The following is a 12882-nucleotide window of genomic DNA, read 5'->3' on the forward strand; positions in this document are numbered from 1 at the left end:
ATTCTTTTTATAAATTTAAAGTCATTATTTTATAAGATATTGACCTTTGTGATAAGTAATCCATGAGGATCGTATCATTATTTGGCTGAACAAAAGGAACATGACAGTTAATTCCTAAAATGGTTTTAATAAGTAGTAATATTTTTACAAAATAAATTCAAATATCCATTTTGACATTTAAATATTAACTTTTTACTAATCTGTTAGGCTCAGATAAAGCTTTTCAATACCACTTTTGATACCTTTAAAATGAATGTCGTCATAGTCAGTGAATTTATTTTACAACTGCCTAATAAACTCTGTGGTTATATTTTCTAAAATACTTTTTTTTTTGTATCGGAGTGAGTCTTTCCTATCAAATAGTCTTTCCTACTTGTGTTCACATTGGCAATATCCTGTGGACCAGTTAGTGTTGCTTCAGCAATATTTAACTTCTAACTAGAAATTATGCTGTATTTAACCAAATATTAAATTAGCTAATATGAGCAAGCTGAATAGATTGATTTTAATGTCTAGTTTCTAAAAAGTGTACTACGGATATTTTCTTAATAGGCCTAAAGCAAAATCTTATTTAAATCTGTATAACAGGAACTAAAATAAAATTAGTGTTGATGTTGATAATAATTTAACTTTGCATAAGCTTACTACTTCTTTTCCTTTCTTTTGACTTCAGATGCAATAACAGAACCCAGTGTGCAGTGGTGGCAGGTCCTGACGTTTTTCCAGACCCGTGTCCAGGAACCTATAAATACCTTGAAGTGCAGTATGAATGTGTCCCTTACAGTATGTATATTCCTATACTTTTCTTGGAAAGAGAAAAGATATTAAACTGTGTTTTGCATGCATTGACAAATATTCTCTATGAAAACATAAATCACATAAATTAAATGAAAAAATTGGCTAATATTAATTTTCGAGAATCATAGACCCTCCCTGCCATCAGAAGAATTAGATATTGCCTACCCTATCCTACGGCATTTACTTGTGATTATTTCTGTATATGAATGCCTGTTCTAACACACTTTTCTTAATTAATGCAAGAATATAAAACATTTAGAAAAAGGTTGGGGGAGTGTTATACCAATTCTCCAGGTCCAAGCAGATAAGAGGTGAAAATGAACAATACAAATTTATATATAATGTGTAGCAATTGATACATTTTGAATTTGATAGAAGAATTATATCTAAGCTTCATCTGCTGCCAATATTTTGAGAATTAGAAATATATTCATCCAGAAGGAGTAGACCAGAAAGAAAAAATAAAGATTAAAAGAACTTGAAGTACTCTTCAGACTATATGTCTTACAGCTTCAAGAAGTATGTCTTTGCAATGTTTTTATCAGATATGGTATATGCCAACAACATATCTTTTCTTCAGGAATAATGAAGAATCAAAAAATCTAAAATGAAACATTTTCTGACTTTCCCACTCAAAATAAGAATCACCATCTCAAAACAATTTTTGTATCTAACTCGTTAATTATTTATGAGATTCTTAGTGAAAATCACTCAGGAAATTATGTATTCTCATAATAGATATTCAGCTTATCCCAGAGATAGAAAACACCTGGGATCATAAACAAATCCTAGGTTTCAACTTCCTTTGATGTTTCATAAGAAGCAAAGTATCTGGGGATCAGCAAGTTTCCTTTTGTAAAGATAGTTCTAGGCTTGCCTCATTCACTTATTAAAGAAGCAGGACATTACTCATGAGCTGGAAGTATAAATACTTCAGTAATAGAAATTTGGCCAATAAGAGATGAATTGAAATTTTAAAATAATAGTGAAAACAATTCAGAGAAAATTTCATTCAGCTTCATTTATAGAATGAATGATTAGAGAAAGTTTATCTTGTGAAGTTCTATAAGCTGATCTTCATTGTTATGAAAAAGCCTCAGAGTACAGGATTTATTGATATCTCATTTAGGTTACGCTTCTTATATTGTTATCTCTATAGGCCCTTCTATGAAAAGATAAAGCCCCTACTAACGATTATTGTTCACTAGTGATATTTTAAGGAAATAAAATTTGTAAACCATCTTGGAATTGGGACAGTTATACTTGGGTTGCATAATAAGATCTTCGTGAAATATAAAGACTCCTCTTCTATCAAGGAATTTTATTTAAAAACACAATAAGTTATACCTTGATTTTAAAGACAGTTTTAGGAAACTTACATTCATATTGTTATGTTCATATTTTGAAATATAAAAGCTGAAGTAAAATTTCAGATTGTAGATTTTATCATTTTTTTTTAAATTAAAGAATTTCACAGCTGTCTCTTCAATTTCCTGTATTACTTTAAAATGTCTTTGAGGATAGCCACTTCAAAATCCTCTGCCAAACTCATTCTGAAATATCATCTACTTAAATCACTTTAATATAAATAAGAACTTGCTCATACACTTTTACATAAAAGGATTATAGTTTACCACAGATTTCCTTTCTCTCATAAATTTTTGGAGATTGGCAATTTGGTTCCTTAATGTCCTATATTTAGAGAGTTCTGATAATCCTGAAAGTTTACTGCCTGCCTTAGAAATATTATATCCAAATATTTATCTAATAATTTTATTAAATAAGAATTATACACTCAGGTATACTCACTTGCCAGTTTATACACTGGTTTAATTTATATGTTGTAGCCTGATCATGTCTGTTTAAACTATCTGGAGTATGTTTCAGTTAAAAGTGCAATGCAGAATTGGAATTCATTTAATAAACTTAACATGATTTGAAAAGAAAATAATCGAAAAGAAAGTATAAATCATAAAATAAACTATAGTGACTCATTTGAAAGGTAGATTGGTTTAGGAGAAAGACAACCAGAGATCAGAGAGCATGGGTGCTTTTGTTAGTCTGTTTTGTGTTGCTATAAAGGAATACCTTAGACTGGGTAATTTAGAAAGAAAAGAGGTTTATTTGGCTCACGATTCTGCAGGCTGTACAAGCATAGCACCAGCATCTACTCGGCTTTTGGTGAAGCCTCAGGGAGATTTTACTCATGGTGTAAGGTGAAGGGGGAGCAGGTACATCATATGGCAATAAAGGGAGCTCCTAGCCTCTATTTAATAACCACTTCTCATATGAATTCATTACCATGGGGAGGCCTTCAAGCCATTTATGAGGGATCTGCCCCCATGACACAAACATCCTGCGTGGCCCATCTCCAACACTGGAGGTCACATTTCAACATGAGATTTGGAGGGGACACACATGCAAACCATATCATTGGATTTAGAATATAGTCTGATTACTTAACAAAAAGCTAGGTCCTTTTCCTGGATCTCACCTTGTAGACCTTCCCTCATCTATTAATAAATTCTGATTTATAACAACACTCAGCTATTTTTCTTTTCTTAAGCATAAAATTAATGACTCTTTAATGGTGAAAAGATTGGCTTATTTAAAATAGTTATAGTTTATTGACACTTAAACACATGCCATTTTCTACATGGATATTGTTTACATGCATAGGTTATTTAATTTTTACAAGATCCTCCTTGTTATGTGTATCACCATTTTTCTGAAGAGGAAACCGAAGTTCAGCAGATAAAGTGAAATGTCTCATGTGAAATGTAGACTAGCTAGAGAATGGCAACGATTAGATTTGGGTCCGTTTCTAATACCTGTTCTTAAGAACCTCGCTGTATTTCTCTCCGTAATTGTTTTTCATTTGTATTTTCATGAGCTATTTAATCTTATATAATATTTTTAACTCATAATTTTCATCAGTACGTTAATGGCATGTGGTGAAAGAAAGTGTTTCAAGGGCCCAAGCCATTTTTCTTAGTCCTTTACCTATTTATTTTAAAGATGTTTTTGTCCTTTTTCTTAAAGCAGCTGAATCATTGCAAACTTTTATTTTCCCAAACCTTTATGAAGTAACTAGTTTGTACCATGAAAATACTACTTGCATTTTAGAATGAGGCTCCTAAGTAAAATACTTTTTAAATTACCTGTATTAGAGAAAATCCTTGTGCTTAATGATATTTTATGATTCTTGATAAAAGATCCCTATTTCATTAGTGTGAGGGAAATTTCAGACTTAGGATTTAATATTAATATTGGAATTAAACAACTGAACAAACAATGTTAGGTTCTGTTTGTTATACAGTTTAGTAATATCTATTTCCATTTCGGATTTATGACCACAAACTTTAGTGTTTGTAGTAATATATTTACTATTTATAAATGTTTTATTCTTAATATTGATATGTAGAAGAAACTTTTTTTTATTTATACATACTAGTGTGTGTGTGTGTGTTTCCATGGCAATATTCATTTTTAAGGTGAGACTTTTTTCATGGACAAAATGTAGAAAAACAAAATTCATAGGTAATAATAATGAAGCACATTAAAGGTAATACAAAGAGTCAATAAAGTTCATTATATCACATAAGAGAAGTAAAGTATCTGAGAAAAGCTTGCAATAATTTTTGCACGGAATTTCAGGAGTCACTAAATAGGTACATAATTGAACAATGACAACTTTAGAGGAATCTTAGCTTGAATCAGTCAAATGATAAGACTTTTAAAGATGCCAACGAGAAAGAAAATAAGAAGAGTTAGTTTTTAAATTGTTTACTGAGACCACCTTCTTTGAGTGTTTTGTACTCATTTTTCGGAATCACTGAAGTTACATTTAATCTTTTCTAAGTCCTACCTTCTTACTTCTGTTCTGTTTTTTCTTGTTTGGGTTCACAGGCACACTTTTCCTGACAAAATTTGGAACAGATGAATCAATACTTTTCTCTGTTCCTCGCACACCTCAGTTCCAGTATGACTTTTGTAGCCTTTGCATTTTCTTAGGAGGTTTGATATTCTTCCTTAGTGGATATTTTCTCCCTAGGAGATGACCCAAATATTCAAGAGGTTAAACCTCACATTTACCAATGCCACGTTTTTGTTCTTCCATCTTTCTTCTTCTTCTCACCCTACTTCCTTCCCTTCTGACCTGATTTGAGATTGAAATTGTGTCATCTAGAGCTGCCTTCATTCAGCAGGGTTACAGGGATGACTTGTATTAGGGAGAAGACAATAAAACAACTAACCACCTACTCAGAGTATTTCTGAGCAAAGAATCTTTACTTTGTATCCTGCTGACAAATTGTCTTTCTTCGGAGGCATACAATTTCATGCACATTACACTCAAAAGGTGTTTGTCTTCTCTCACAATCCAGCTTTTCTCTTCAATTCTTTATTTCTTTTTTTTTTTTTTTTTTCAGAACAATAAAGCATATATTACTTATTCTAGCAATCTTCTCTCATGGTGAATTTTCTTAGAAAATTGCAAGGGGAAGTACGCAATTTGGAAAGTGACTAGAAATGAATGTTTGATTAAAACAACCTTGTTATAGCACTTAAGACTTTCTCACTAGTCACGTTAGCCATTTGAATAGTTGTGTGCATGATTATCCTTATGAACAGGCAAGAAAAATGAGCATTATTGGAAAATTGATATTTATAAATAATTATATAACTGTTTAATCATTTTTACTAAAAGAAAAATGTATTACATGTTAGCATTTAAAACAATCTAAATATTTAATTATAAATGATTAAATACATTTTTGCAACTAATGTCCAAATCAGTGCATATTTAAATGTGTACATATTTGGTTACTATTATGTAAATAAATAATTACATATTTTTAAGTCATTGTGCTGAAATTAACTGATATTTTTAATTTTAGAAAGATCACAAAAATGTCCAAGGTATATTTTAATTTCTTTCCAGTGCCTTTTTCTGTTTCATACATACAGTAGATATTTAATAAATATGTATTGAAGGACTGGAAGAAGAAAGAGAATTTAGTCAAATGGCTTCTCCAAAAGTACTGCATTCATTGCTAGAATGATAAACACAAAAAACTCTTGTCTGCAAATAAGACCTTATTAATTCAAAAGAAGGATCTATTTTTAAAAATATACATTATATAAATTTTAGTTTCTCCAAATTACTTGGTGATTACAATCCTTAAGAATGATACTAGCAACCATCTTTTTTCATATTATCATTATTATGTATGCCTTTGTATAATATAGCAAGTATTGTCCCTTGTTTAAATGTTACTCTCTCTGTATCAGCTATATAAATTTTTTTAGAATTATATTTATAACAAGAGCAACAAAATGTTTTTTTTCTCTCCCATTCTTTCTCTCCCTTACCACAGTTTCTTTCCCTCCAAATAATTTCTCTCTCCTTCACAGAATCTTTTATATAACAGATGATTCATGAAGCTCTGGGAAATGAACCAATGGTTAATTAATAATTAATTTAAACCCTGCTTATATTCATATATGTTGCTATCATCATTCTGTTTAGAAAATAGGAAGCATAGCTGGAGTTACTTTCTTTCTTTAATTTTTTTTTTTTTTTTTTTTTTGTAGACCCAGGGTCTCACTATGTTTTCCAGGCTGGTCTCGAAGCAATCTTCCTGTCTTAAGCAATCTTCCCGCCTAGGTCTCCCAGAGTGCTGGGATTACAGGCATGAGCCACTGTGCCCAGCAAGTATACTTTCTTACAGGTTCTAATCATAAACTCCCTCCTACCTTTGTTGAACTGCTCTACATGTACATGGAAGTTATTCTCAACTAGATTATATTACCTGCTTGTGAGACCTCCTTCTTTTATCTTCCTTTCATTCACCATCTGTTGAGTACCTACTGCATACCAGGCACTATAATAAAATATTAGGGGTCAAAAACCAAGATAAAGATTCTGTCCTCCTTCAAGGAGTTCAGTCAAGTGGGGCTTAGAGTCCCAAAATTTACAATGTTAGCTTAAGCAATTAAGCATTTCACATTAGAAACATACAGAGAAGGCACACGGATCCAAAGTGGCTGATATTTGACTAGGGTGGTGGTGGTGGGGATAGAGGTCTTCATGGATGCTCTTCTAGAGAAGGTGACCCTTCTAGAGCTGTATTTTTTTTTTTTTTTTTTTTTTTTTGAGACAGGGTCTTGCTCTGTCACCCAGGCTGAAGTGCTGTGGCACATTCACAGCTCACTGCAGCCTGGACCTCCCTGGCTTAAGCAATCCTCCAACCTCAGCCTCTGGAGTAGCTAGGGACTGTAGGCACATGCCACCACACCCAACTAATTTTTGTATTTTTTGTAGAAATGGCATTTTGCTTGTTGTTGTGGTCTTTCTGCTCTTCAGCTCAGCTAGGTTCAAGTTCTTGTCTCACAACCAGGGAGCATTAGCCACACGGACACTGGAGAGTGAGTAGAGTAAAATTTATTAAGCAAAAGGAAAGCTCTCAGCAATGAGGGGATACAGGAGTGGTTCCCGTACCTGAAGATGAGAAAGTGCCCCGTGTGTCTGGGTCTGGGGTCTCTTATGAACCCACAATGGGGAGTGCATGCTGATTAGTTTGTGAGTGTACAAAAAAGGTTAAAGTGAAGACACCACTCAAAGGTGGGCATGACAGTGTAGAAAAACAATTAGGAAAGGGTAGCTATATGTAAAATAGGTGAAGGGTGGGGATCAATCAGAGGAAAGCACACCAAACAGGAAGACAAGTTCTCAATCCAGTCCAAGGATTTAGCTTGTAGCTTGGCTTTCAGGCTTTAAACTGTCTTTGGGTTGGAGGTGGGGTTTCACTGGGGACCAACCGCTATCTGCCTAGGCATTTGGCTGCCTCCTGCTGCTCTCACTTTGACCAGGCTGGTCTCGAACTCCTAGGCTCTAAGGATTCTCTCACCTTTGCCTCCCAAAGTGCTGGGACTACAGGGGTGAGCCACCATGCCCTGCTGGAGCTGAGTCTTAAAATATGAATACACTTTCCTGAGAGAAGAAGGGCAATCATTTTTAGCAGAGAGGACAAGCTAGGTAATAAATTGCATGGAGAATGTGAAACCAAAACCATTTGGTATTTGCATGAAATATAAAATGCAAGAGGTACAGAAAATAAACCCATAGATGGGCAAGGCAGAAATCTTGGACTTCCCTGTATGCTATGATTTCTCTGGAATCTAGTACCAATTACAATGTACAACATGGAAAAGGTAGTGAGCCATTTCTGAATGTCATTAATTGATATATTATTAAGAAATGTTTGTTTAAAAATTTGTGAAAACCAACTTTGGCTAGTTTAAATTAAATAAAGCAGAGGTTTTTATTGGCCAAATACAAAGTATTAGTTCCAGAAACAAAGGAGAAAAAAGGTGAAAGGCCAGGCCTCTGAAAAAGTAAGAGTCAGTGATCCAGAGATCAAGAACTCCTAGACAGTCTCATCAGGACTCTGTGTTCCCGCTAATCTAATTCCTGTAATGATCTAGGCTGGGACATCAAGACTTCATGAAATCCAGTAGTGGAGTATTGTTACGAAGGAAGTAGAATGGGCTGGCAAAGAGCTTATGTGTGACCAGGAAGGATCAGATCCCCGTGAAGACTTTAAAGCAAAGACTGCAGGGTAGTGGTCATGGGCCAGATTCAGCCTGCCGAGGGATTCCCTAGGCCTCCAACACACCTAAAAGTCAGATTTAACATAAAGTCTGGAGCAACACAGACCTTGTGTTCCTTTGGGCAACAACAGGCTAGCGCTGATTTGGTTCTGCCCACTTTGGGTGGATTCTGTGCTTTTCTGTTTGTTGTATTTTTCAGTAATTCATTGTATTGTATTCTAAAGGTTCACCTGAATAATTTTAAATATTTCCTGGCTTCTGAAAGGTATTTAAATTTGGGACTGTTGCTCTAGAGTTTCATTCTAATAGATGTAAAAAGCACTCTTAATTGTTAGCACTTTTTTTTTTGAAACAGGATCTTGCTCTTTCACCTATGCTGGAGTACAGTGGCACAATCACAGCTCCCTGCAACCTCCACCTCTTGGGCTCAAGTAATTCTCCCCCTGAGCCTCCCTCCCAAGTAGCTGGGACTACAGTCGTGCACCACCACACCTGGCTAATTTTTTAAATTTTTAGTAGAGACAGAGGTCTCACTATGTTGCCCAGGTTAGTCTCAAACTCCTAGGCTCAAGAGATCCACCCACCTCAGCCTCCCAAAGTTTTGGGATTACAGGCATGAGCCACTGCACCTGGCCCAGTTTTTTCTTTTAATTCTCAAAAGCTTGTAATAAGTTCTTACAGCAGCAATAATTCTATCAAACAAGTTTATTGCTGCCTACTGTGGTCCAATAACTGTGCTAAATGCCAGTGAAGATGTTAGTCCCACGGGTAAGGCCAATAATGAACACATGAACCAATACATGTAAATATCAAAGTTAATGATAAAAAAAATCAAAACTTCATGATAAAAGAGAAACAAATCAATATGATTCTATGATAAAGAACAACGAAGGGGCTGGCTTACAGAGGGTGTGATGAAATATCTGAAGAGGATATTTGAGACCTGAAGAATGAGAATGAGATAGGCCAAGAGGCTGGGGAAGAACTTTCAAGGCAGAGAGAAGAGCTTCAAGGGTCTTGAGGTCGGGAAGAGGTTGGCCTGTTCTCATAAGTGGTAGAAAGACAGTGTGGCCCAAGTCCACTTAGGTGAGGTAGACGGACTTGGAGAACTACTAACCAGCAATTAGCACTGTCACCACTACTGATAATGAAAATCTGTTTTTTTCGAGTTTCTAGGATCTGTTGAGAATCAAAACATGTTCGCAGAAGAAAATTGAATAAACTGACCTCTTTCTCATATATATTTTAGAAAATATTACATTATACTACAGTAATATGAAGGTAAACTTACATCAAATATCAAACAAATATCAGATGATATAAACATCTAGATAAGATTCATATAGACAGATTATAGACTTATATTCATATAGACTTAGATTAATAATATGTAAATGTACACTTAGATACTAATTAGTAAGGAATCAAGATGAATTGAGAGCATTAAAAATTAATTGGATTGACAGAGTTAGGAAAATATTTGGTTTAGGAAGTAAAACTTTATTATAGACATAAAAGATTGAAGGGGTTAGCTCAACCATGCTCATTTAGCTTTATTCAAAATAGTAAAATATAGAAACTTATGCACTTAAATTTAATTCAAAGACATTTGTATAAATTATTGAAATTGAACAGTATAAACATGTGGAATTAAAATATCTTGTTTTAAAAATATACCGCATACAAGAAGAATAGTAAAAGACATACAAAGGTAAAGTTTTCATCCCAAAGTATTTGTTGCTGAAAAGATCTTACAGAAAACATGTTGTGTGAGATCTATGAAGTAAATTTCCAGATAAAACTGTTCTAAATAAATGTAAAATTGATTAAAATGCTATAAATTAGCATTGTTGATTTTCTTCTACTCCAATCATGAATCTTATGAAACCAAAAAATTTAAATAATTGGTTTAGAAAGCACTTCATCATTCAAATATTTATTAAAAAGATTTGTTTAAAATTGACACATAATTGTACACATTTATGGGATACAGTGTGGCATTTTTATACACCTATACGTTGTGTAATGATCAAATCAGGGAATTAGCATATACAGCACTTCAGAATTAATTTCTTTATGGTAAGAACATTCAAAATACTCTCTTCCATCTATTCTGAAATATACAACATGTTATTATCAACTATAGTCACCCTACTGTGCAATAGAACAACAAAGCTTATCCTTCCCATCTAACTGTATCTTTTTACTTGTTGACACATCTCTCCTCATTCCTTCCTCCTCCCCATCTTCCAGCCTTTGGTAGTCACTGTTCTACTCTTACCTCCATGAAATCAACATTTTTAGATTCACATATCAATGAGATCATGAGATATTCTTCTGTCTCTGGCTTATTTCACTTAACATAATGTCCTCCAGGTTCATCCGTATTGTCACAAATGACAGAATTATATTCTTTTCTATGTTTAAATTTAACATGATACCTCATGAAAATTAGTAATTAGTAAAGGAATGTATATGTTAATACTTTTGTTTGTATTTTGGGAAAAATGTATCAAATGGTAGGAGATCATAATTCCTGTTAACACCATAAAATTTTTAATTGCCCAATTTTTTTTCAAAACGCTTTAATAAAATCCAAAGTCAAATAAATACTTATTATATGATAGGCTCAATAAAGTTCCCCCAGAGAAGTCCATATTCTAATTCTCAGAATGAATATGTCACCTCAACTGTCAAAAGAGATTTCTCAGTTGTGATTAAGTATATTGAGATGAGAGGTTATTCTGGATTATCTAAGTGGTTCCAGTCTAATTACAAATGTCCTTATAAGAGGAAGTCAAGAGAGTCAGTGTTGGGAAGGGGGATATATGACAATTGAAACAAAGGTTGGAGTGGTATACATAGAAGACAGAGGAAGGAGCCACTAGCCTCTAATAGTTTTGCTTTCTAAATAAAGATTATTGTATATTTCTAATACATTATTTTAAAATGTAAACATATACCTTGTCTGTCATGGAGTAGGGAAGGGTGGGATGTAAAGTATACCATTATAGATAAAAGTCATTTTAAATTCATTTATGAATATATTAAACCCAAGGCAAATCCAGGACAAATTAGCATTTAATAAATTTTATTTTTACTGTATTACACTCATCTACAATTTATATAAGGCAGCAAAAATAGTAAATGGGTAAATAAAGAGTTGTTTATGAATATACGTGTTAGATTAATGGGATAAATAAATGTGAGTTTTCCATTTATATTTTCTCATAACTTCAAACAGACAGAAATTTTTTACAATAATTGACTTGTAAAACTTGAATTAAATGCATATTTATTGACTTACAGGTCTGCTTTGTATGTAGTAATTTAATTTTACCAACATTTCATGAAAACTTAATTATATTGAAAATATTGTATGAAGTCCAAATGCCCACACCCCCATGATACAAACATGACTGGTTCCTAACTTCCAGAAACATATAGTTTTCTCATCATTCCATCGTCATCCAAGTAATTATATCAAGATAGGACCAAAGACTGGGAAAGGAACTCTATACTATTTGGTTCTTCATACTATATATTATAAATACATGGTTTCTTCTCTCTATGGCTAATTGCTTTTCTACTTTGGCTAAAACAGAAACAAATACAGGATAGAATAGTAAGTGATTTGATGAAAAAGAAGTGGCTGTTTCTTAGTATATCTCTATGGCAAAGACATATTCTAATTATAATTTACATCTTTTTTAGGTCTGGCCACTTTTTCCCTGTCTTTGTGTAACTGATTTCCCTCAAGCACTAGAGAATGTAACTTAGTGGTTAAGAGTAAGAGCTTTAGAACCAGAGTTGAATTTGCCAGTTACTAGCTGTGTTCTAATCAAGTTACTTTACTGCTCTGAGTGAATGGCTTCACCTAGAAAATGGAGATGATAAACAATTGACAGAGTTTCTGTGAAAAATTAAAATGAAATGTATTCAAAAAGCTTTGTACCATGATGGCCACGTTAGAAATGCTCAGTCTATCATAGCCATTCAAATTAATACACCTATTGCATGCTACTCATTTGTAATGTCTTCTGGTAATCAGTGCTATCAGGCACTGGAGGTTGGAATTATGTAATCCACCTAATTTATCCTAGGATTTGGGGAGCTCCAGGCATCTTAGAGTTATAGCATTCTCTACCTGCCTTGACTATTTGTATAATTTCACAGACAAAACCTTTGCCTTAATTTTTCATTTTTTATTTCAGATCTCTGCTGGATTTTATGTCCCGCTCTGAACCACACAGAGCTAATTACAAAAGGCATCTGTCATACGATTTAGCTCTTAAACCAGTTCTCTTTTATGCAGTTGCTTTCTTTAACCCCAGGTGATAGCTAAAATACATCAGACAAATTTTCTTGTTTAGTTATTTATTTACTTTTATTTTTTGGAGATAGGATCTCACTCTGTGGCCCAGGCTGCAGTGCAGTGGCACCAATAATGACTCACTGTAGCAGCAGGCA

General features: G+C 33.6%; 1 protein-coding gene across 47 annotated transcripts in view; it reads left to right on the plus strand.

The window, feature by feature from the left end:
• Positions 1–12882, plus strand: part of ADGRL3 (adhesion G protein-coupled receptor L3) — an 866327-nt gene that overhangs the window by 484644 nt on the left and 368801 nt on the right. For all 47 annotated transcript variants that reach the window (XM_032151681.2, XM_032151691.2, XM_032151695.2 and 44 more), the window contains one exon: positions 674–783. In XM_032151681.2, coding sequence (XP_032007572.1) covers positions 674–783 — 110 coding nt within the window. The remainder of the gene's footprint in view (positions 1–673; positions 784–12882) is intronic.

This window comes from Hylobates moloch, unplaced genomic scaffold, assembly GCF_009828535.3.
Source record: "Hylobates moloch isolate HMO894 unplaced genomic scaffold, HMol_V3 SCAFFOLD_2, whole genome shotgun sequence".
NCBI lineage: Eukaryota > Metazoa > Chordata > Mammalia > Primates > Hylobatidae > Hylobates > Hylobates moloch.